We start from the raw sequence: 25215 nt of genomic DNA on the forward strand, positions 1-25215 counted from the left end.
GCTCAAGGACAGCGCCCAGGTACTGAGTTCAAGCCCCAGGACTGGCAATGATGATGATAATAATACTAATTTTACATATACACTATTTTAGCGGGCTTGGTAAAAGTTTCCATAGCCCATCCTTATGGCCGTCTCTCTCATATGTGTGTGTGCAGTTATTGGGACTTGAACTCAGGGCCCCGGGCATTGTCCCCGAACTTCTTTTGCTCAAGGCTAGCATCTGAGCCACAGTACCACATCTGGCCTTTTCTGTGTCTGTGGTACCGAGGAATCAAACCCAGGGCTCTGTACACGCTAGACCATGCTCTCAGCCCTCACACACTGTTTTTGGGGGAGGTCATGGGGCTTGAACTCGGCCTAGGCACTGTCCCTGAGCTCTTCAGCTCAAGGCTACCACCCTACCCTTGAGCCTTTTTTCTAGAGGTTACTTGGAGATAAGAGTCTCAGGTCCTATTGTGCTGGCTTTGAACCTCGATCCTCAGATCTCAGCCTTCTGAGAAGCTAGAATGACAGGCGTGAGCCACTGTGCCCGGCTGTCACAGTCTTTTTGGTTTTTTTTTTTGCCAGTCCTGGGCTTGAACTCAGGGCCTGAGCACTGTCCTTGGACTTTCTCAAGGCTACAGCTCTACCACTTGAGCCTCAGCACCACTTCCGGCTTTTTTCTTTGTATGTGGCACCAAGGAATCGAACCCGGGTCTTCGTGCATGCTAGGCAAGCACTCTACCACTAGGCCAAACTCCCAGCCCATCTCAGTTCTTTTGGAAGTGCTCCTTTGTTCCTGATTTTTGACTGTGGTTGTAACAAATACAGATTTGTTGTGTGTATGAAATGACGTGAGGGATTGAATTCAGGGGCTGGGTAGACCAGATGCCTGCAGTTGAGTTACATTTCTAGTCTTTCAGTTCTCCAGATCGAATCCCAGGCCTTCCTCTTTCTAGTAGGCCAGCCTTGGACTTGTATTGTGACATCACAGTTTGGGAGGGGTCCTAGATTCTGGGTGACCCCTCCATCACCACTGGCTGTCAGCACTGCCTCAGTTTCTCTCGCACAACATCCCAAGGCCTACTCCTGCAAGGGCTTTGTCATGTGGTTTGATTGCCAATGACTTCCCAGTCAGGCGCCCGTGGCTCGTGCCTGTCACTGCAGCCACTCAGGAGGCTGAGATCTGAGGACTGTAGTTCAAAGCCAGCCTGGGTGGGGGGAAAAAAGTCCCTGTGACTCTTATCTCCAACGAACCAGCAAAAACCCGGAAGTGGAGGAGTGGCTCAAGTGGTGAAGCACCCAACCTTGAGTTCAAGTCCCAGTGGTGGTACACGCACGCGCGCGCACGCGCACATACACACACATCCGAAATGTCCTTTTGTGTTTCAGAACGTCATCTTCCGTCCTCTGGGACAGAAACTTCGAGAAGGGAGGGGACGGTGACTCGGGAGGAGAACCCGGTGTCGGTGAAAGTGGCCAGCGAGGGCAGCCAGAGTGTGTGTCCTGTCACGTCCGTGTGAGAAGGGCAGCGTGGTGGCCACAGCGCAAAAGGAAGCACCTAGCTTGCAAGATGAAACTCAAAATAAAGATTTTCAATCTTTGCCCCATGGTGCCGTGCGGTTTTTGGCTTGGGTGTGAGAGTTTTGAGATTTTTGTCTGTTGTGGGGTTTGAACTCAGGGCCTGGGTGCTGTGTCCCTGAGCCTCGGTGTTCAAGGCTGGTGCTCTACCACTTGAGCCACGGCACCACCTCCAGCTTTTTCCCAGTGGTTCATTGGAGATGAGAGTCTCATGGATTTTTTTTCTGCCTGGCCTGGCTTTGAACCTCGATCCTCAGATCTCAGCCTCCTGAGCAGCTGGGATATCAGGCGTGAGCCACGGCGCCCGCCACATCAAAGAGGAATTCTGAAAAGCAGGAATGAAAAGTGAAGGCAAAGTCAAGTTGGTAATAAACCATTTTTTAAATTTAACCCCTTGGGCATCTTACAGAAACTATTTAAATTATTATATTCCCCGCCCCTGTGTCGATCTGTCCGTGGAACGTGGAGAGGAGGCTTCTGGAGAAAAGGGAATTCAGTCGGATGGATTTTTTCTCCAGCCACCAGCCAGATGTTCATGGAAGTTCCTTCAACGCTGAACTGAAGCCAGAACCAGAAAACAAGGCCATTTCTTTACACACGCGCGTGTGAAATAATGCCTATGATTCGAGCATACACACACTCCTACGTGTATTCCATCTTATATGCCACACACATGCTATTTCTTTTGTCGGCTGTGGGGCTTGAACTCAGGGCCTGGGCAATGTCCCTGAGCTCTTTTGCTCAAGGCTGGCGCTCTACCACTTGAGCCACAGCTCCACTTCCAGTTTTCTGGTGGTTTATGGGAGATCAGAGTCTCATGGACTTTCCTGCCCAGGCTGGCTTTGAACCACCATCCTCAGATCTCAGCCTCCTTGAGGAGCTGGGTTGACAGGCGGGAGCCACCACACCCGCCAAAACATATAAATTTATCAATAAAATGTACAAATGATAAAAAATACAAAATGATTAAAATGAAATATAAACCTGAAGCATGGCAGATACAAGAGTTCTAGGTAAACTTGGTACAGTGGCTCACGCCTGTCATCCTAGCTCCTCAGGAGGCTCAGATCTGAGGATCAAGGTTCAAAGCCAGCCCCGGGCACTAAAGAACCTGAGACTCTAATCTCCAATGAACCACTAGAAAAATGGGAAGTGGGGCTGTGGGTCAGGGGTAGGGTGGTAGCCTTGAGCTGAAGAGCTCAGGGACAGTGCCCAGGCCCAGAGTTCAAGCCCCATGACTGACAAAAAAAAGAATGAGAGTTCTAGGTAATACAGGACCAGGGTTCTAGGTAACTCATGGCCAGGTTCTAGATAGCTCAATGTAGAGTTCTGGCTTCACCCAGCCCCAAAATCCCACCATCTCAACTGTCCCTAAATTATAAACCCTACGTGTGGCAGATAAGAGTTGTAGCTAAATCAAGTTCTACGCAATCCACGATAGAGTTCAGGCAACTAGAATCCTAGCGTAGCGTTCTAGGCTTTGCAAGCTAGCATGCTGGGAGACTGGCAATAAGAGTTCTAGAGAACCCATAATCGTTCTGGACAAGGTAGGTAAGAAATGCACCAGTGTTGTAGATAACAGGCAAGTATATGTGATTAGAGCTCTAGGTTAACAAGTTCTAGGTAACAAGCGAGTAAGGCACCATGAAAGTTCTAGACACCTCTGGATTGAATGCTAGGTAATGCAGGAGAGAGCATTCCAGAGCGAGATCTAGATAACTCTGGCTGCAATTCTTGGAGACTCATGCTGGGAGTTGCACACAGCAGTCTAGATAACTCACAAGAGTTCTAGATAACAGGCAAGCAATCCATGCCAGCGTTCTAGGTAACAAGTTCTAGGTACCGCATAAGGAATGCCCAACAGAGCTGTAGATACCTCATGGCTGAGTTCTAGGCAATGCACGGTAGAGTTCAGGTAAGGAGAGTTCTAGAGTTTTAGGAAATGGGGGGAGAAACTTCTAGACAGGCAGAGTTCTAGGTAATGCGCTGGAGCGCGTTCTAGGCCATCAAGTTCTAGACAGAGTTCTAGATAACGTGGCTTAGTTCTAGATAGCGTGTGGTAGAATTCGTAGTCTTTTCAGCTTCGCTTCTCTCCACAGTGCCATCTATAGATTGTGGGAACTCTGGCGACGCCATGACATCTTTTCCAATAGTAGAGAGTACTTGGGGTTTTGGATTTGCTTTGTTTAGTTTTGGCAGCGCTTGGGTTCGAACTGAGGATCTCACAGTAGCTAAGCAACTTCTCCCTCGCTTGGGCCCTGCTCTGTGTGTGTTGGGGGTTGCACTTGGAGATAGTTGCATTCTCTGCACACGCACGTGCACGCACACATGCACACGCACACGTATTCTTCCCATGTAACTGAGATTATAAACAGGGAACTTGGCCTGGGCGCTGTCCCTGAGCTCTTCAGCTCCAGGCTACCGCCCTACCCTTGAGCTAAGCCCCACTTCCCCCTTTCTAGCTGTTAACTGGAGATAAGAGTCTCAGGTCCTTTTGTGCCCAGGCTGGCTTTGAACCTCGATCCTCAGATCTCAGCCTCCTGAGTAGCTAGGATTACAGGTGTGAGCCACCGCGCTTGGCGCCCAGCTTATTTTGTTGAGATGAGGCTCATTAATATTTTTGGCCTGGGCTGGTTTTGAACTGTCATCTTGAGGAGCTAGGATTATAGGCATGAGCTACCACGCCAAGCTAGTACTTCTGTATTTACATGGGGCCCTATGTGTCGTCGAGACGTGCAATAATAATTATTATGCATAATCGTCCCAAGAATAACACTAAAATAATTTATTTACCTCGTTATTTTAAACAAATGATTATTAATGCTTTTCTCAGTGCTCTCATGCGGCTATCCTGGAATGGTCTGGTTTTCAGTCATCTCTAAAGTTGAATTTCAATATCCTATTTTCTTACCATCTCCCCCCATGGTCTAGAACTTTCTGCCTCGCTGCAGTAGCAGGCAGTCTTTACCGTCAAGGCGTCATGCGAATCGCACACTTACAATGCCCGTTCTGGTCACTGTGATGAGAAATCTTGTCCTCACTCACCTCTCCGGGTTTATAAATTCTCCATTTCCTTTTCCGTGAGCCTCAGGATGGCTTCCTTTTTTTCTGGCAACGGAAATATTCAGACAGAAAAATGAGTCCAGGAGCATCAAAACCACGTGACTCAGCTCAGCGTCTGTCACCCCAGTCTCCCAGGAGGCGGAGCTCTGAGGATCGTGATTGGAGGCCAGCTTGGGCGGTCCCCCTGGGGGGTCAAGCCCTGGTCACACAGGCCCTAGGGCTGCTAATTTTTATGTTGGTTTTGGTTTTGTCTGAAACCCAGTGTTTAATCCCTGCTCTTCCTTTCCCTTGTTGGAGATCATAAGCTCCTGCTTGTGAGGTTTCTGGGGGGTTGTTTTGGGGTCTGTCACAGAGACTGAGAGCCAGAGACTCACCCGAGGGACTCAGGACAACCAGGTCGTCTTGCTTGGAGTTGGAGTTCATTTCCTGGTACTGGATTCGGTGAATGATATTCTCTCCTCTGGAGAAAACTGAAAGGCGAGCCCTGGGTTAGGCCATTGCAGGACGCCTCCTACACACACACGGCTTTCTCGGCGAGGCCCGCTCCATCCTGAAGACCCAAGTTCTAAGCCAGCCCAGATAGGGAAGTCCATAAGACTCTGATCTCCCACAAGTACCAGCAAAAAGCTATAAGTGGAGCTGTGGCACAAGTGGTAGAGCACCAGCCTTGAGCAAAAGAAGCTCAGGGACAGGGTACAGGATGTGAGTTCAAACCCCAGGAGTGGGCTGGGAGTTTGGCCTAGTGGTAGAGTGCTTGCCTAGCATGCATGAGGACCTGGGTTCGATTCCTCAGTACCACATACATAGAAAAAAAGCCAGAAGTGGTGCTGAGGCTCAATTGGTAGAGCTCTAGCCTTGAGAAAGTCCAAGGACAGTGCTCAGGCCCTGAGTTGAAGCCCTAGAGTGGGAAAAAAAAATCCAAAAAAACCCAAAAACAAAAAACAAGACAAACCTCAGGAGTGTTACAAATAAACCCCACGGGACGGCCGTTTCCCTATGTGCTACTTACTTTACTTAACACAATTTCCCTCTAGATCCAGTCATTTCTGCGAAAATGACAACATATTATGCTTCCTGATGGGTAAGGAAAATTCTATTTTAGCTCTTGATTCAGGTATGTATCTATGTATTCATCCACCCGTCCATCTGTCCATCTACACATCTACCTATCTATCTACCTACATACCTATATTTCTTTCTTCCTATCATCTATCAATCTATCTATGCCTATCTACTTATCTATCTATATCTCTCCATCCATCCATCTATCTATTCATCCATCCATCTAGATATCTACCTACTTATCCATCTGTCCGTCTGTCTGTCCACCTAATCTACCTACCTATCTGTCTGTCTACCTAATCTATCCATCCATCTAGATATCTACCTACCTACTTACCTACATTTCTATCTGTCTGTCTGTCTGTCTACCACCAAATCTACTTGCCTATCCATCCACCCATCCATCCATCTAGATATCTGTCTCTCTATCCACTCATCTGTCCATCTATCTATCCAGCCATCCAGCCATCTGGATATCTATCTCTTTATCCACCCATCTGTCCATCTATCTAGCCACCCATCATCCATCCATCTAGATATCTGTCTCTCCATCCACCCGTCCATCTATCTATCCATCCATCCATCCATCTAGGTATCTGTCTCTCCATCTACCCATCCGTCTGTCCATCTGACTTCCAGCATTTCTTGTCCTCTGTCTTCCCCCCACAATGATCTGAACCCTTATTTTCACAATGAGTCTGAGAAGCTCTCCAGCAGGAGACCTGCCAAATCCTCTCCCCTGCTTCACGGACTAACTCCTGTGCAGCAGCTCGATTCCTTATTCCTGTGACCTCGGCAGTGGTGGCTGTTTCGTGTCATCCACCATGTCTAAATTCTACGGAGACCATGACACTCCACTGTCTTTGTCTGCAGCGCCGTAGCCTGGCGAATGAACGCATTTCCTATTAAAGATGAGACAGTCGGAGAGCCCCAAATAAATGTGAATTCAAGATAAAAAAAAGAAAAAGGATTCATCTTAAATCGCAAGTTGTGTGTGTCTGTGGTCTACCCGTGCTAGCACATCCCACCAAGCACACGGGGGAGACGAGACGTGGCTGGGAAACAAAACGCCCGGCTCCCCTCTGAAATTCTGCTCCTGGATTTTCATCCCTCCCCTTTCACGCCCTCCTCTCCCTCCCTCTTCTTCCTTCCCTCCCTCCCTCCCTCCTTCCCCTCCTCTCTCCCTTCCTTGCATTCTTGTGCCAGTACTGGGGTTTGAGCGAGCGAGCCGTGCACTCTTGCTTGGCTTCTTCCCTCATGGCTGGTCCTCTACCACTGGAGCCACAGCTTCACCTCCACCTTTTTGCTGGTTCGCTGGAGATCAGAGTCTCGTGGACATTACTACCTGGGCTGGCTTTGAACCTGGGTCCTCAGCTCTCAGCCGGGACGACAGGCGTGAGCATGGATGCCTGCTGCTCCTTATGGACTGGGAACAGGGCTCGGTCTCCAGCCTTCTGGATCCCCCCACCCCTCGTCCGGAGCGGGGGTCACCCCCGGACTCAGACCTGTCAACCGGAGCGTGTGTCTTCGATGCCAACTCCACAGGAGGAAGGCGACCAGCCCGGCCAGCAGCACAACCCCGAGACACAGCCAGGTGAGGAGGGACGCGAGGCCTGAGCGGAGGGCAAACCCAGCCATGACAGCCCTGCACCGCCCTCGGGCTGGCATCCCGCGGCTCAGGAGCCTGAGGACCGAGCCAGGCAGGGAAGTCCACCCGCCAGCTGCCCGGCCTGGAGCCGTGGCTCGGGAGGGACGGCGCCAGCCTCGAGAGGAGAACGTCCAGGGGCCACGCCTAGGGCCCCGGTTCAAGCCCAACTATGGGTATTAAAAAGGAACAACGGGGGAAAGTCTTCGCTTAAAAGACCTGGGTCCTTGCTTCTGAGTGTGAACACGGGGACAGCCTCTGCCCTGTGCTGCCTGGGTGAGAGTCTCCCCAACTTCCCATCCTGGGGGACTGGGGACGTGGAAGAGGGAGGGGAGGAGGGGGAGAGGGAGGGGAGGAGGGGGAGAGGGAGGGGAGGAGGGGGAGAGGGAGGGGAAGAGGGGAGAGCGAGGGGGAGGGGGAGGGGAGGGGAGGAGGGGGTGCAGGAGAAGGGAAGGAAGGGGAGCCCCTCCCCCGGGGCGCCTGTACCTCCCTGGTCCTGAACCCCCGCTGTACCTGTGGCGGCTGGAGGCGCAGACAAACTTTTTGCTGGGGAAAAAGAGAAAAAGGAAGATTTGACTCTGGGAACAGTTCCCGCGGGGCCAGGCCGGCCTGGGAGGTCCAGGGTGCCCGGCACCGAGGCCACGCCCCCGCGAGGCCGGCCCCGCCCTGACCACGCCCCCGCGGATCTCCACCCCGCCCAGGCCACGCCCCCGCGAGGCCAGCCCCGCCCCACCGAGGCACCGCCCCACGAGGCCAGCCCCGCCCAGGCCACACCCCCGCGAATCCCCACCCGCACAGGCCACGCCCCCGCGAAGTCAGCCCCGCCCGGGAAACACGCCCCGCCCAGGACACGCCCCCATAAGGCAGGCCCCGCCCCCTCCTGGCCCCACGAACCAAGCCCCACCCAGCCTAGGCCACGCCTCCTGGTAGCTCCACCCCGGCAAGGGGCGGGGCCTGTCTATGTCGTCCGAAGGGAGGAGGGAAGGGCTCGGAAACCGAGTAAACCGTCCACCCGCCGGAGGCCCCGCCCCGGCCCGCCCCGCCCCGAACGACTCACCCGGCAGACACTGGACGGCCGCGTCCTCCTTGTGCCCGCAGTCGCTGCGGCCCCAGGGCCGCGCCGGGCAGTCCCACAGCCGGGACTCGTTCCCCGAGCACCGCACGTCGTTGAGCCAGATGGGCCCCGAGCCGCGGCCGAACGCCGCCTCCTTGCCGGCCTCCAGCGCGCGGCCGCAGCCCAGCTGCGCGCACACCACCCGCGCGTCGCGCAGGTCCCACGCGTCGTCGCACACGGTGCCCCACGCGCCGCCGTGCCAGACCTCCACGCGGCCCGCGCAGGGCCCCGGGCCGTCCCGCAGCCGCAGCCGCTCTGCAGGACGGAACACCATCGTTCAGCCGCGGGACCCGGAGAACGGGTGCAACCAGAGCGGACGACGCTGCAAGCCTAGGACATCTCTATCTACACACACACGCGATCGCGCTGCAGATGCACGCCGAATGCCGGTGTGTGACAGACGACACCGACCACGCCTGCCACGCGTGTGCCCCAGACTCAGGTAGTGCGGTTACACAGGACACGGAACCTGCTATCTACATATACATATAGGCCGTGTAGTTGCCTTTCTCAGACGTGACGGGGGAGCCGTGGAATGGACAGTTGCACTGACCAATAGATACAGAAGAGTGCGGAATGGATACTCGTATCGACCAATAGGCATTGGGCACCCGGGAGATGGACGTTCTCACTGACCAATAGGCAGGGGGTCTGGGAATATGAACATTCTCATTGACCAGGAGGCAGGGAGTCTGGGGGATGGACGTTCTCACTGACCAGGAGGCAGGGAGTCTGGGGGATGAACATTCTCACTGACCAGGAGGCAGGGAGTCTGGGGGATGGACGTTCTCATTGACCAGGAGGTAGGGAGTCTGGGGGATGGACGTTCTCACTGACCAGGAGGCAGGGAGTCTGGGGGATGGACGTTCTCACTGACCAGGAGGCAGGGAGTCTGGGGGATGGACGTTCTCACTGACCAATAGGCAAGGAGTCTGGGGGATGGACGTTCTCACTGAGCAGGAGGCAGGGAGTCTGGGGGATGGACGTTCTCACTGACCAGGAGGAAGGGAGTCTGGGGGATGGACGTTCTCACTGACCAGGAGGCAGGGAGTCTGGGGGATGGACGTTCTCACTGACCAGGAGGCAGGGGGCCTGGGGATGCACCCTAGGGGGATGGACGTTCTCACTGACCAGGAGGCAGGGGCCCTGGGGGGATGGACGTTCTCACTGACAGGCAGGCCGGCGGCGGCCGGGAGCGCGCGTAGGCCGGGGCCGCCGCCCTCACTCACCGTCGCAGCGGATCCACGCCTCCTCCCCGGGGCTGGCCAGCCGCTGCCTCCAGGGCGAGGACGGGCAGCGCCACAGCAGGTCGGGGCCCTCGGGGCACCGGATGCCGTCCACCCACAGCGTGCGGCCGGCGGGCGCGTCGGCGGGCGCGGGCAGCAGGCGGCCGGAGTCGGCGCAGCCCAGGTGCCGGCACACCACGCCCAGGGTGGCGGCCGTGAGCCCCGCGCGGCCCACGCCACCCCACGAGCCGCGGTAGAGCACGTCCAGGCGGCCCTCGCACGGCTCCCGGGCGCCGCCGCCCAGCCGCAGGGCCATGAACTCTGCGGGGACACGGGGGGGGGGGGGGACCAGGGGTTAGGCGAGGACAGGGGAGGGACGCGTGACGTCATCCCGGCTGGGGGGGCGGGGAGCAGTTCAATGTCTGTGATTAGGGAGATGCGAGCAACATGGCCGCATAATATATAATACATTCCATATGACATATAAGTTATATAGTGCCCTGTACATTATATACAAGCTACAGGAATACAGCGTGTGCCCAGACAACAGCGCATACGCGATGCGATGTCAATGATTATATCTCAGAATGCTTATGATCATATTCGATATGACTTAGCTATCAGTTAGACACGACTTCTAGCATGCAGTTTTAATAGAAATGTAGATGATGCATGCCATGCCACACACTCCGCGACACACTGTGACATGTGATGACTTCCATAGCGACACAGGGTGTCTGGTTCAGCACCCCGGCGCCGCAGGGCAGACCTGAACGCTCAGCCCCTGTGCGTCTGATCCGGACTCTGGCAGTGGTTTCCTTGGCTTCCACTCTTCGGGGAAATCCTACAAAACTCACCTCCACTTCCTAACGGTTCTTCCCGGGCTTTGCTTAGATCCCGAGCGTGCTGAACCCGCCCGCGCATGCGCGGTGGAAGGGTTTCTAGAGCCTGGGACTCATAGGCGCATGCGCGATCTGGGGCCCTGCGGTGTGGGACCTCCCCGCGCATGCGCGAGCGGGGCGCAGGCCTTACCCGCGCAGATCACGCCCGCGTCTTCCTTGTGCCTGCAGTTGTGCCGCCCCCAGCCGTGGGAGTGACACTGCCACACGTGGGCCTCTGTCCCCGAACAGCTTATCTCGTCCAGCCAGATGGGCCCGGTTCCTTCCCCGAAGTGTGCAGAGCCCGTGGCGTTGACGGCCGCGCCGCAGCCCAGCTGCGCGCACACCACGTGGGCGGCGTTCAGGTCCCAGCCGTCGTCGCAGACGGTGCCCCACGCGCCCTCGTGGTAGACTTCCACGCGCCCGGCGCAGCGCCCGCCCCCGCCCGCCAGGCGGAGCTTCTCATTGGCTGGAGAGAGAGAGAGCGAGACAACGGGAACGCCAATCACACGCCTCCTCGAAGGAGGGACGAAGGGAACGCCAATCACACGCCTCCTCGAGAGAGAGGGGCGAAGGGAACGCCAATCACACGCCTCCTCGAGGGAGAGACGAAGGGAACGCCAATCACGTTCCTCCTCGAGGGAGGGACTAAGGGAACGCCAATCACGTTCCTCCTCGAGGGAGGGACTAAGGGAACGCCAATCACGTTCCTCCTTGAGGGAGGGACTAAAGGAACGCCAATCACGTTCCTCCTCGGGGGCGGGGCGAAGGGCACGCCAATCAGTCGCCTCCTCCAGGCTCGAGCTCGTTCGCTCAGCCCGGCTGGCGCCTCCCGCCTGTCATCCCAGCTCCCGGGAGGCCGAGATCGGAGGATCGGGGTTCAAAGCCAGCCTGGGCGGTAAAATCCGTGAGCCTCTCATCTCCAGGGAGCCGGCAGACCGCGGTGGAGGAGGAGGCACGGCCCCGGCCCAGGCCGCCCCACCTGCTCACCTATGCAGCCCGCGCCGCCTTCCCCGGGCACGGCGGGGGGTGACGGATGCACGGAGGACGAGTTGCACAGGGACAAGGTCTGGGACGCGTTTCCTGCGAACACCAAGGGCGCCGGGGTGTGGCCGAGGCCTGGCCTGGCCTGCAGGAAGACCCGGGTTCGATTCCCGGGCTCCCCAGACACAGAGGCGGCCCGAAGCGGGGCTGTGGGCAGGGGGACGGAGATCCAGCCCTCAACACCCCTCCCCTGGGGTCCCCTCCTACCTGAGCAGACGACGGAGGCCACCCGCCCCGCGGGGCACGAGGGCGCCCCCAGGGCGGTCATGGCACAGTCGCCCAGGTGCGCCTCGGTCCCCGCGCAGTGGAATCGGTGCCTCCACACCTGGTCGCCCCCTCTCCCGAAGGGCACCCCGTCGGGGCTGGACAGGGCCACCCCGCACCCCAGCTGCTGGCACAGCACGTGGGCCTCCTCCAGGCCCCAGTGGGAGCCACAGAGGGGCCCCCAGGCCCCGTGCACCCTGAGTTCCACTCTGCCCTGGCAGGAGGACTGTCCATCGGCCAGGCGTGCCTCAGTGTACCCTGCAAGGAGAGGACACCACGGTCACGACCACCGTCCAGGAGGACAAGGTTGGTTTTTTTTTGGGGGGGGAGCAGTGGAGGAGGGGGGAGAGCCTCACTCGAGCAGATAACCCCGACGTCCCTGGTGTGATTGCAGGTCCCCTCGGGGTGGGGGGCGGCCGGGCAGAGGGCGAGGTGGGATTCGCGTCCAGTGCACTGCAGCTCTTCGTCCCAGTTCGGTCCCCTGCCCTCTCCAAAGTGGGCCCCGCCGATGACCGACACCACCGAGCCACACCCCAACTCCTTGCACAGCACGCCGGCCGCCTCCAGGGAGAGATCCGAGTCACACACCGTGCCCCACTCGTCATCGTGCTTCAGCTCCAGGCGACCCGAGCAAGGAATGTCCCCCCCAGCCAGCCGGGGCTCCCTGTGGGCTGAGAGAAAACGCCACTCAGGAGGCTGAGATAGGAGGATCGCGGTTCAGAACCCCACGATTATCACCACCATCAACACCATCACAGTATGGGAGTGAAAGACCACAGGACATTTGAACATCCCCGGTGCTGGGATGGGAGAGGGAATGAAGCTTGGGACTAGGGACCTCGATTGGGCTCAAAAAGAGTGCTCGACCACGTGAGCCACAGCTCCACGTTTGAGTTTTCCCCTGGCTGGGGGAGGCTGGACCTCGATTCTTGATCCTCAGAGCTCAGCCTCCTGAGTAGCCCGGCAGCCCCTGTAAGCCCTTGAGGTTCCATGTCTCCCTAAGATGGGGATATCTTACCCGAGCAGGTGACTTGGGCGGCTTCCAGGTTGTCACAATCGAGTCCCCCCCACTGCCAGTCCTTGCAGCCCCAAAAAGACGCCTCGGTGCCGTTACAGGTGCCTGGAAACAGCCAGGTGCCTGGGGCCTTGGCTTGGGACAGTGAGATGGAGGATATCTGGAGGGCGAGTCCACATCCGAGCTGTTTGCACACCACGTCCGCTTCTTTCTGCGTCCAGCCTCTGCTGCACATTTTCCCGGCTTGTTTCTGGATCACGACCTCCACGGTCCCTGCACACCGGCCGTTCCCGCCCACCAGCTTCAGATGTAAGTCTGTCCCATCTGCAGAAGAAGAAGGTCGGGGGTTTGCCTAGTGGTTAAAGTGCTTGCCTAGCATGCATGAAGACCCGGGTTCGATTCCTTGGTACCACACACATAGAAAAAAGCCAGAAGTGGTGCTGTGGCTCAGGTGGTAGAGCTCTAGCCTTGAGAAAATCCAAGGACAGTGCTCAGGCTGTGACTCGAAGCCCCAGGACTGACAAAAAGAAAAAGCAAAGAGAAGAATGGAGCCACAAAACCTCCCACTGGAGTCAATAACAAATATGTCCACTGTGAAGACATTAAATAGCTATTCCTAACCTTTAGGGGTGTGTGTGTGTGTGTGTGTGTGTGTGTGTGCCAGTCTTGAACTCAGGGCCTGAGCACTGTCCCTGAAAGCTTTCTCCTTCCAGGCTGGTGCTCTACCACTTGAACCACAGCTTTTTGCTGGTTCCTTGTGGCCATGAGTCTCACAGATATTTTTTTTCCCTGCTCCGGCTGGCTGTGAACTTGGATCCTCTCAGATCGTGGCTGCAATGACGCGTCTGTACCCACGCCCAGCTCCCCAGATGCTTCGTCCTCCTGTCTGCCTCTGGGCTTCCCCGAGCCCTCCTTGCACTCACCCGAGCACAGGACGCCGGCGTCCTTCTTGCTGCAGTAGCGTCTTCCCCAGTCCTGGTGGTTACACAGCCACAGCAGGGACTCCTGGCCCTCGCAAGCCACCGTGTGCATCCAGATGCGGCTGGATGTCTCGCTGGCATTTCCCCGGCCGGTGGCGGTGATGGTGGTCGGGCAGCCCAGCTGCCTGCAGACCACCTTGGCATCCTTGTGGTCCCAGCCTTCCGCACACACCGAGCCCCACTCTTCCTGGAACTTCACCTCCAACCTCCCCGAACACTTGCTGACGCCCCCGGCCACCTGCAGGGCCAGGTTGGTCTCATCTGCCAGAGACACACGGGACGAGGATGAGAGGGAGGGGACTGGAAGTCCGCTGGGCCGGGCGTCCGGGTGCACGCCTGCAATCCCGGCTGCTCAGCAGGCTGAGATAGGAGGATCACGGTTCAGAACCCATCCAGAGAGCAACTGCTTCCAAATCCAGTCCCTCTCCTCCTCCTTCCTTCCTCTCCCTCTTTCTTTTCCTTCCTTCTTTCCCACCCTCTCGCTCTCTCTTTCCTTTTTCTCTCCCTCTGTTCTTGTTGGTGATGGAACTTGAACTCAAGGTCTGGGTGCCGTCCCTGAGTTTTTCTTGTGCGAGGCCGGGCCTGTACCCCTTGGGCCACAGCTCCACGTCTGGATTTTCCTGGTTCGTTGGAGAGAAAAGTCTTACAGACTTTCCTTCCCTGGGCTGGATTTGAACCATGATCCTTGGGTTTCAGTCTCCTGAGTAGCTGGGATGCCAGACAGGAGCCCCGGTGCCTGGCTTTTCTTCCTGTCTCTCCCCTCCCTCCCTCCCTCCCTCTTTCCCCTCCCTTCCCCTCTTCTCCTCTCTTTTCCTCATCACTTGGCCCCATTTCTTTCCCCTGTAGCTGTGCTCCCTGGATTTAGAGTTCCCGGGCCAGGGCATGGACTGCGATCCGCCCTTTCCCCCCCCATAGCCCACCTCCCCTCACCCTCCTTGAACTGTGATCCATCCTTGCTGCACATCAGGGACCCCAATCTGCCCTTTCTCCCCATGGCCTGGCTTTTCTCACCGTGATCCGCCCTTTCCATCCCCCCCTCCCCCTGTGGACCATTATCTGCCTTCTCTGTTCCCCCCATGGACTGCAATCCACCCTTTTCCCCGGTGGCCAGCCCTGCCCCCCCCCAGGGACCTCGATCCGCCCTTTCTGTCCCCCTTGGACCGCGATCCCCCCCTCCGCCCCTTGGACCGAGATCCGCCCTTTCTCCCCGTGCCGCGCCCTGCGCCCCGTGCCCCGTGCCCCGCGCCCTGCGCCCCGCGCCCTGCGCCCTGCGTCCCGCGATCCGCCCTTTCTGTGCCCTGCGTCCCTCGATCCGCCCTTTCTGTGCTCCTTGGACCGCGATCCTCCCTTTCTTCCCGTGCCGCGCCCTGCGCCCCGCGATCCGCCCTTTCTGCGCCCCGGGGACCGCGATCCGCCCTTTCTGCGCCCCGGGGACCGCGATCCGCCCTTTCTGCGCCCAGGGGACCGCGATCCGCCCTTTCTGCGCCCCGGGGACCGCGATCCGCCCTTTCTGCGCCCCGGGGACCGCGATCCGCCCTTTCTGCACCCCGTGCCCCGCGATCCGCCCTTTGTGCGCCCCGCGCCCCGCTCACCCCGGCAGACGACGCCCACGTCCTCGCCGTGCCCGCAGTTGTGCGCGCCCCAGCCGCGGTGCCCGCAGGCCCACAGCGCCGTCTCGTTGCCCTGGCAGGCCAGGTCGTCCAGCCAGATCCGCCCCGCGCCCTGGCCAAAGGCGGCCGAGCTGGCGTAGCTCAGCGCCGCCCCGCAGCCCAGCTGCGCGCACACCACGGCCGCCTCGCGCGCCCCGAAGCCGTCGTCGCACACGGAGCCCCAGACGCCCTCCCGACGCAGCTCCAGGCGCCCCGCGCAGCGCCCGCCGCCGTCCACCAGCCGCAGCTCCGGGCCCAGCTCGCCTGCGGGACGGGACAGGAGGAGGGGGGACGATCAGGGCCAGACAGGGCGGGATGGGGCCAGCCAGGGCCAGCCAGGGAGAGATGGGGCCAGCCAGGGCCAGCCAGGGAGAGATGGGGCCAGACAGGGCGAGATGGGGCCAGACAGGGCGAGATGGGGCCAGACAGGGCGAGATGGGGCCAGACAGGGTGAGATGGGGCCAGACAGGGTGAGACGGGGCGAGATGGGGCCAGACAGGACTAGCCAGGGTGAGACAGGGAGAGACGGGGCCAGCCGGGGCCAGCCAGGGCCAGCCGGGGCCAGCCAGGGTGAGACAGGGAGAGACGGGGCCAGACAGGGCCAGACAGGGAGAGATGGGGCCAGACAGGGTGAGACAGGGAGAGATGGGGCCAGACAGGGCCAGACAGGGAGAGATGGGGCCAGACAGGGTGAGATGGGGCCAGACAGGGTGAGACAGGACGAGATGGGGCCAGCCAGGGAGAGACGGGGCCAGACAGGACCAGCCAGGGTGAGACAGGGAGAGACGGGGCCAGCCGGGGCCAGCCAGGGCCAGCCGGGGCCAGCCAGGGTGAGACAGGGAGAGACGGGGCCAGACAGGGCCAGACAGGGAGAGATGGGGCCAGACAGGGCTAGCCAGGGTGAGACAGGGCCAGCTAGGGCGAGATGGGGCCAGATAGGATGAGACAGGGCGAGATGGGGCCAGACAGGGCAAGACAGGGAGAGATGGGGCCAGACAGGGCCAGACAGGGTGGGACAGGGCAAGACAGGGCGAGATGGGGCCAGTCAGGATGAGACGGGGCCAGCCAGAGTGAGATAGGGCGAGATGGGGCCAGCCAGGGTGAGACAGGGCCAGCCAGGGTGAGACAGGGCCAGCCAGGGTGAGATGGGGCTAGACAGGGCCAGACAGGGTGAGACAGGGCGAGATGGGGCCAGACAGGGCGAGATGGGGCCAGACATGGAGAGACAAGGTGAGATGGGGCCAGTCAGGGTGAGACAGGGCCAGACATGGAGAGTCAGGGCCAGACAGAGCCAGAGAGGAGAGTCAGGGCCAGTCAGGGCGAGACAGGACCAGTCAAGGCTGGCCAGGGTGAGACAGGGACAGACAGGGCCGGTCAGGGCCAGACAGGGCCAGTCAGGGCCGGTCTCAGCTGGACAGGGCCTGTCAGTACACCACCAGATGCACTTTTCTTTTGTGCCAGGCCTGGGATTTGAACTCGGGGTCTGTACGCTCTGTGCTCCAGGCTGGGCGCTGTACCACCAGAGTCAACAGCTCGGTGTTTTGTTTTGTTTTGCTGGTGCAGAAGCACACAGAGCCTCAGGACACCTGTGCCTGGCCTTCACCTCCAGAGCGGCCACCAGGACGACAGGAGAGAAGAGAAGGCCAGGTCTCTCCATCTCTGTATTCACCGGGGTGGACCCAGGAAGGAGGAGAGGAGAAAAGGAAGGACTTCCTTCCTTGCTTCCTTCCTTGCTTCCTTTCCTCCTGTCTTTTTCCCTCCCTCATATTAAGATCGAGTTGGGGTTATCTTCTTCTAGATACCCAAACCTCTCCTGGCAAGGCAAGGACGTGAAACAACACAGGGAGCTTGTAAAACCCTCGTGGACCAACTTTCGTGGGGAAGAGGACATGTAGAGACAACCGACTGGTAGCCGGGGCTGTTATCCAGCTGCTCTCAGGAGGCTGAGATGGAAGGATCACAGTTCAAAGCCAGCCTGGGACAGAAGAGGCCCATAAGACTCTGATCTCCAAGACACCAGCAAAAAAAAAAATGGAGCTGTGGTTCAAATAGGAAAGCAACCAGCCTTGAGCATGACATTTCTGGGACAGAATGTGGGATGTAAGTTCAAGCCCCAGGACCAGTAAACAACAATAATTAGTAATAATAATAATATACTATGACTGGGGTTTATAAAGATTTAACCACTTGCAAGAAACAGTAGCCATCACAAATGCACCTCAACATTTTCCTAGACACTAAGCGGAAAGGTTCTGGTGCTACGTAAACGACGGAGGTGATATCAGTTCTTCTGGAATCATTCATTCCTACGGGGAGAAGTGTCGAAGACAGAGACGGAGGGGAGAAGCTAGGCAAAGAGGAATGGGGGAGGCAGAGCCCTAAATGGGACGAAAGATACGAGACTGGTCCTTTGAAAAGCCTGACATGCAGCTTCCTGCTGCCACGAGGAAGTCCATGGAATGAAATTGAAATTTCTTTCATTTTTTTTTTTAAGTTCTATAAATCAAAACCACACTAGAAGCCTGGCATCCCAGCCTGCCATCCCAGCCACTCAGGAGGGTGGGATCTGAGGATCGTGGCTCAAGGCTGGCCACGGCAGGAAAGTCTGGGAGCCTATTATCACCAATGAATCAGCAAAAAGCCAGCAGTGGCTCTGTGGCTCAAGTGGTAGAGCACCCAGCCTTGAGGAAAAAAAAAAAGAGTTCAGGGATAGAGCCCAGGCCCTGAATTCAAGCCAGAAAAAAATGAGATAACTAGTATTTCACAGTGAAATATTATAAAAAAGGAATTATAGGTATACATATTTTTTGTTTTCGATGGTGGGACTTGAACTCTGGGCCTGGGCGCTGTTCCTGAGCTCCTCCACTCACAGATACTGCTCTACCCCTTGAACCACAGCAGCACCTCTGGTTTTGTGATGGTCAACAATTGGAGATAAGAATCTCTCAGACTTTAGTGCCCCGGGCTGGCTTTGAACTGCGATCCCCACCTCCTCTTTCCTCCCTTTTATTTATGCCGGTTCTGAGTCACCTTGAACTCATGACCTAGGCGCTGTCACTGAAGGCGCTCTCCCACTTGAACCACGCCTGCACTTCCGGCATTTTGCTGGTTCCTGGGGCCCATAAGAGTCTCCTAGACTTTTGTTTGTTTGTTTTTCCTACCCCAGGGCTGGCTTCACACCGCCATCCTCGGGTTCTCAGCCCCCTGAGTGGCTGGGAGATTGCCTGTAAAGAATGTCAGAGTTCTAACTTGAACAAGGGCAACGTGGAGAGCAAGTCACACACACACACACACACACACACACACACACACACACACGAAAGGAAGGGGAGTCAGAAGTGGGGCTGAGGGCCGGGAGTTTGGCCTAGTGGTTAAAGTGCTTGCCTAGCATGCACAAAGACCCGGGTTCGATTCCTCGGTACCACATACATAGAAAAAAGCCGGAAGTGGTGCTGAGGCTCAAGTGGTAGAGCTCTAGCCTTGAGAAAGTCCAAGGACAGTGCTCAGGCCCTGAGTTCAAGCCCAGGACTGGCAAAAAAAAAAGAAGAAATGGGGCTGAGGCCTTGCTGGCCTCGTGGGGGGTGGAGAATGGGGGGGATCCTCACCTGAGCAGGTGATCCCCGCCTCCAGATGTTGGGAGCAGTTGTGGGGTCCCCAGCCCTGGTGCCTGCAGTCCCACAGGGCCGATTCGTTCCCCACGCACGAGACTCCATCCAGCCACACCTTGCCTTGCCCCGCGGTGGAGTTGCTCCATATACTGGTTTCGTTGGTGGCCGAGCAGCCCAGCTGCCTGCACACCACCTGGGCCTCGTGGGGACCCCAGTTCCGATTGCACACCGCACCCCACTCCCCGTGCACCTTCACTTCCACACGGCCGCTGCACCTGCTCGCGCCCCCAGCCAGTCTCAGCTCCTTGTCTGCGCCTTGGGCTGCAAAAAGCCACACACGAGGATATCTCAGTGCCTCGCCTTCCTTCATGGATTTTTGTGCCACTCCTGGGATTTGAACTCAGGGCCTGGGCGCTGTCTCTGGGTCCCTTTGTGCTCAAGGCTGGTGCTAACTGGCTTTTTTTTTTTTTGCCACTTCTGGGCTTGAACTCAGGGCCTGAGCACTGTCCTTGGGCTTTCTCAAGGCTAGAGCTCCACCACTTGAGCCTCAACACCACCTCCAGCTTTTTTCTATGTATGTGGTACTGAGGAATCGAACCCGGGTCTTTGTGCATGCCATGCAAGCACTTTAACCGCTAGGCCACACTCCCGGCCCCTCACTGGCTATTTTTGGGCTGGTTCATTAGCGATCACAGAGTCTCCCGGCCTTTCCCTGCCCCTGGCTGCCTTCTCATTCCCATCCTCACATCTCAGCCTCCCGACGGGCTGGAATTACAGGCGTGCGCCACCCAGCCCGGCTTCTCCTGTGGTTGAGGGTGGAGTGTTGTTTTGTAGATTTTCAAGTTGAGTCACCGGTTCACAGAATGGATATGGGGAAGCTTGATGGCAGGAAAGCAGGGAGACTGGGGGGGGGGGGCGGGATCGGATTTAGTGACCAGATGCACTTGAGGGGAGGGTGGGGTCGGGGTAGGCGGGGGAGAATGACTTGGATGAAGAATATTGTGAGATGAAGCAGGAAGAGAGAACGCATTGCAATCCTACAGCCAAGAACCACATGCAGCATGCTGGCTTCATTCATTCTGTGGTTGTGCATCGTGTGTGTGTGTGTGTGTGTGTGTGTGTGTGTGTGTGTGCGTGTGCACGTGTCCATATTGGGGCTTGAACTCAGGATTTCATGCTCCAGCCTGGCGCTCTACCACTTGAGTCACACCTCCACTTCCGCTCTTTTGCTGATTCGTTGGAGCTACGTCTCACAGATTTTCTTTTTTTGCCATTAGGATCCTCAGCTGCCAGCCTCCTGAGATTACACAGGTGAGCCACCAGCGCCCCACTGAGGCAGGGGGCCACTACTCATGATCCGAGGCCACCAGCTTTGTCTGGATATTATTTACGACCTTCCATCCCGTTTTCTCTGTGTATGAGTTTGGTGTGTGGTCGGGAAGGATTCTGTGCACCACGGCTGGGTTGGTGGTTTGGTTTGGTTTGGGTTTCACGTTTCTAGATGCCACAGAATCCTTTCAAAAATACTTCTTTTTTTCACAGCCAAGTACCCAATGCTCCTGCCTGGAATCTCAGCCACTCAGGAGGGCTGAACTCAGAGGTTCAAAGCCCGATGGGGCAGGAAGGATTTGTATTTACCACTAATTACCCCCCACCCCCGCCCAAAAAAAAGCCAAGCTGTGGCTCCTGTGGTTGCATGACTCGCTTTGAGCACAAAAGCTCAGGCTGTAAGTTCAAATCCTGAGACTGATGCACGCACACACACACACACACACACACACACACACACACACACTACATCTCATCACAACCGAAAGGTAACAAGATACTCACCAGATGGACTGACAGTGGCAGCCATGCTGACAAAGGAAGCCACCGCCACAGCGAGCAGACACACGTGGATTCCATGGCTTCTAACCCCTGTGACAGGACAGAAGGAAAGCTGGGCGCCATGGCTCACGCCTGTCATCCGAGCTGAGAATCGCAGTGCAAAGCCAGCCAGGGCAGGAAAGTCCATGAGAAAAAACTGGGAATGGTTGCGTGGCTCAAGTGGTAGAGCACCAGACTTGACTAAAACAAACCAAGAAAAGCCAAGATGACAAGCACCCAGGCCCTGAGTTCAAGTCCCAGTGCCCCCCCCCACACACACCCCAAAAGCAAAACTGTACAATCAAAAAAAGCATCAAGGAAAACTAGAAGTAGTTCTACCTGTAGACATGGAACCTTTTTCTTGAGCTTGTAATATTCCCTTCTCCTTGGTCAAGTATTTGAAAGAATGGGCAGTGGGGTGGCCAGGTCCTAGCAGGATTGTGGAACTGTCCACAATTGGTGGAATTGTCCATCAAGAGTCAAACCAAGTGCGACTGTTTCTTTCAGCAAATCTCATACATGAGCTCTTCTCTCTCTCAACATAGCTTAAAATAAAAGCGTTCAGCACAGGAACCTTTCTCAATTTCTCTTTGTCCCTTCAACTCCGGGTGGATTCCAGAGCAAAGCTGTTTTCCTGCGTAACCCATTTCAGCTCTGGATTTAAATTCATCTCAGCAATTGTATCAGCTTGGACTATTTTCTTTTTGTTTAAAATCCATAAAAGAAAAGAAAAAGAAGAGTCAAGAGGAGCTGAGACAGGAAGAGTGCTGGCCTAGCATGCATGAAAGACCTGGGTTCGATTCCTCAGTACCACAGACACAGAAAAAGCCAGACGTGGTGCTGTGGTTTAAGTGGTAAAGTGCCAGCTTTGAGCAAAGCAAGCCCAAGGACAGAGCCCAGGCCCCGAGTTCAAGCCCCGGGACTGGCAAACACACAAAAAGCATAGTCAGCATCCAAAGCGGAAAATGGCCCCAGAGAACCAGGGCGGGGATGGGAGAGATGGGGGGGGGATCAGTGGAAAGAGGACACCCCACAAACCCCCATTATACCACAACTGACAGCTACTAAGGAGACATGGCACCCACACAGCAAGCAAAGCGCAGGGGCGGCCTCAGCCCTTACCAGCAGATCCAGAACCTTCCACAGGCGCCATGTTGAGGTCTCTGTGCTTCAGGTGTGAAGGTTCGGGGCATTCGTGTCCTTGGACACTCGTGTAGGCTCGTTTTCCTTCACCCAAGCCGGGGACCCACTGGGGATGCAAAGAGAGCCTCCCCACTCTTAAAAATAGGGAAAAAATGGAGGTGGAGTCATAGCCCCCACAAAAAGGAAGTGAGGTTCCTTTCCCTGTTCTTGTGTCCTTCGACATGGGGACACAGAAATGTCCAAAGGAGATTGGGAAATACATTTCCCACATGTGTGAAAACCAAGAAGAGGCTTTAACCCATCTGCTGCCCAATGAAAAAATATGTCTATGGAGCCCCCACACATCCAGTGACATGCGATTATTATGCATGCATGCTACGTGTTCCATGCACCACCTTGTGTACATACACCTGTAATAGTAGAGTATATAGCATATACTGTGTCTCTGCTACATTATGCATGTATAGGATCATATATAGTATATATCATAGCACATATTTACTGTACATACATATATAATCCAGTACATAGAATATATACTTTTGATGATAGCCCATATTTACGATCCATACATCAGTAATGTAGTCCATAGAATATACATAACTGTGTGCATGCAACATATGTGATACAGATGTGATACGTGTTACATGCACCTACAATAGATAGGCATAATACATAGTCTATGCTCCTAATAGTCTATGTATTTATGTAATAGCATAGTATATATTAAATAGCTATTATATGTGTATTTGTGTATATAGGGTTACTCATATTATATAGAATATAATGTATATATACTTGTGGGTGTATGTTACAACACATAGATATATTGTATATATGATTATAATGTATTATACACATACACTGTATTATATGCATGGGATATAGTAGATTGAATATTATAGACTATCTTATTTAATTCTATTTATATATATATATATATATATATATATTCCTGCAGGTCTGGAGGTCAGAGTGCAATCAGCACTTAGGAAGCATTTGGATCTCATAAATTAGATTAGCCCAATGAACACTCAGGAACCATGTGTGCCCATAGATTGGAGTGGCCCAATCAGCGCTCAGTACACATCTGGGTCTCCTGGAGTGGCCCAATCAGCGCTCAGTACACATCTGGGTCTCCTGGAGTGGTCCAATCAGCGCTCAGGGAGCCGGTGGGGTGCCGGGATTGGTGAATTCGTTCCCTCCACTTCCTGTTTCCCCCAGCTTCGGCCCTGGAGCACCTTTCCCAGGAGCCACAGTGCGCATGCGTTCGTCTTCTTCCCTCCCCTCCCTCCCTCCCTCCCTCCTTCCCTCCTTCCTTCCTTCCTTCCCTCCCTCCTCCTTCCCTTCCCTTCCTCCCTCCTTCCCTCCTTCCTTCCTTCCTTCCCTCCCTCCTCCTTCCCTTCCCTTCCCTCCTCCTTCCCTCCTTCCTTCCCTTCCTTCCCTCCCTCCTTCCCTCCTTCCTTCCTTCCTTCCCTCCCTCCTCCTTCCCCTTCCCTCCCTCCCTCCCCTCCCTCCTTCCTTCCCTTCCTTCCCTCCCTCCCTCCCTCCCTTCTCCTTCCTTCCCTCCTCCCTCCCTCCCTCCCTCCCTCCTTCCCTCCTTCCTTTCTTCCTTCCCTCCCTCCCTCCCTCCTTCCTTCCTTTTTCTCTTTCTTTCCTTCTTTTGTGCCCAGCCCTGAGTTCAAGCCCCAGACCTTGCACAAAGGGAAAAGCAGACCCACCTTGATGGCTGGGAGGGAGGAGCGGGCTGGGGAGATGGAGGGATGCGTTTGGCTCAGCTGCAGACCTCTGCACAACTACTCAAAGATGGTTCCACACACCAAACTGTCCCGCCTTGGTGGGTCTTGAACTCAGGGCCTGGCGCTGTCCCTGAGCTTTCTACCACCAGAGCCGCAGCTCCATGCTGGCTTTTTGCTGGTTCACTGGAGATGAGAGTCTCACACACTTTTTCTGCCCAGGCTGGCTTGGAACCACCATCCTCAGATCTCAGCCTCCAGGCTGGATTTGAACCACCACCCTCAGATCCCGGCCTCCAGGCTGGCTTTGAACCACCACCCTCAGATCCCGGCCTCCAGGCTGGATTTGAACCTCCACCCCTCAGATCCCGGCCTCCAGGCTGGATTTGAACCACCACCCTCAGATCCCGGCCTCCAGGCTGGCTTGGAACCACCACCCTCAGATCTCAGCCTCCAGGCTGGATTTGAACCACCATCCTCAGATCTCAGCCTCCAGGCTGGATTTGAACCACCATCCTCAGATCTCGGCCTCCAGGCTGGATTTGAACCACCATCCTCAGATCTCAGCCTCCAGGCTGGATTTGAACCACCACCCTCAGATCTCAGCCTCCAGGCTGGATTTGAACCACCATCCTCAGATCCCGGCCTCCTGATTCGCGGGGATGACAGGCGTGAGCTATAGACGCCTGGTAAATTCTCTTCTTTCTTTCTTTTTCTTTTGAAATGGGGTAAGCAGGTTATGGTTGTACTGTGTTCCCAGTTTTAGGATTGCAATGTCCTTTATAATGCCAATATTATGCTATTGATTGAAGCTACAAGTTTCCCAGCTAGCCCCTGCCATAAAGCTCTACAGCCATATGTGTTCAACTTGGTTTGAATTGGTTCTTGTTCTAAATCTGTTTTGCTCTGTATGACTGGAGTATATGACTTGTCTTCTTTCTTTCTTTTCTTTTCTTTCTTTCTTTCTTTCTTTCTTTCTTTCTTTCTTTCTTTCTTTCTTTCTTTCTTTCTTTCTTTCTTTCTTGTCCTGGGGCTTGAACTCAGGGCCTGAGCACTGTCCTTCAGGCTTTCTCAAGGCTTAAGCTCTCCCACTTGAGCCTCAGCACTTTTCTGACTTTTTCTATGTATGCAGTACCAAGGAATCGAACCCAGGTCTTCATGCAGGCTAGGTGAGCTCTCTACCACCAGGCCTGGTAAAATATTTTCTAAGGGGACTGGGTTTGGTTTTTTTTTTTAAATATATGCCATAAAAGAGTGAATGCTACACCAGGCGATTCTATTCTACCACATTCTGCATTTTGCTAGAGTCAGCAGTTGGTCGTCTGTGGGTTTCTTGGGAAGATGGGAAGAATGAATCGT

The 25215-nt window shown here is 55.7% G+C and overlaps 1 protein-coding gene across 1 annotated transcript; it reads right to left on the bottom strand.

Moving 5' to 3' along the window:
* Nucleotides 1-1917: 1917 nt before the first annotated feature.
* Cd163 (CD163 molecule) lies at nucleotides 1918-19478 on the bottom strand. Its single transcript, XM_090325188.1, has 14 exons — nucleotides 19106-19478; nucleotides 15444-15764; nucleotides 13795-14112; nucleotides 12875-13195; nucleotides 12213-12527; nucleotides 11800-12114; nucleotides 11539-11631; nucleotides 10703-11017; nucleotides 9674-9991; nucleotides 8343-8699; nucleotides 7191-7298; nucleotides 4998-5093; nucleotides 4606-4668; nucleotides 1918-2118 (listed from the first exon to the last, which is right to left on the bottom strand). The coding sequence occupies exons 1-13, from the start codon at nucleotides 19476-19478 to the stop codon at nucleotides 4616-4618; spliced, it is 3303 nt and encodes a 1100-aa protein (XP_090181314.1). The 3' UTR covers nucleotides 1918-2118; nucleotides 4606-4615.
* Between the last annotated feature and the right edge of the window lie 5737 nt (nucleotides 19479-25215).

Source organism: Megascapheus bottae, chromosome 37 (assembly GCF_031878675.1).
Source record: "Megascapheus bottae isolate mThoBot1 chromosome 37, mThoBot2.hap1, whole genome shotgun sequence".
Classification (NCBI taxonomy): Eukaryota; Metazoa; Chordata; class Mammalia; order Rodentia; family Geomyidae; genus Megascapheus; species Megascapheus bottae.

Coding starts and splice junctions, on each gene's coding strand:
- Cd163 (XM_090325188.1), bottom strand. CDS start 19,478: ATGAAGGAAGGCGAGGCACTGAGATATCCTCGTGTGTGGCTTTTTGCA. Junction 12,528..12,874: donor CGCCCAAGTCACCTGCTCGG/GTAAGATATCCC, acceptor GTTTTCTCTCAG/CCCACAGGGAGCCCCGGCTG. Junction 8,700..9,673: donor GGCGTGGATCCGCTGCGACG/GTGAGTGAGGGC, acceptor TCCGTCCTGCAG/AGCGGCTGCGGCTGCGGGAC.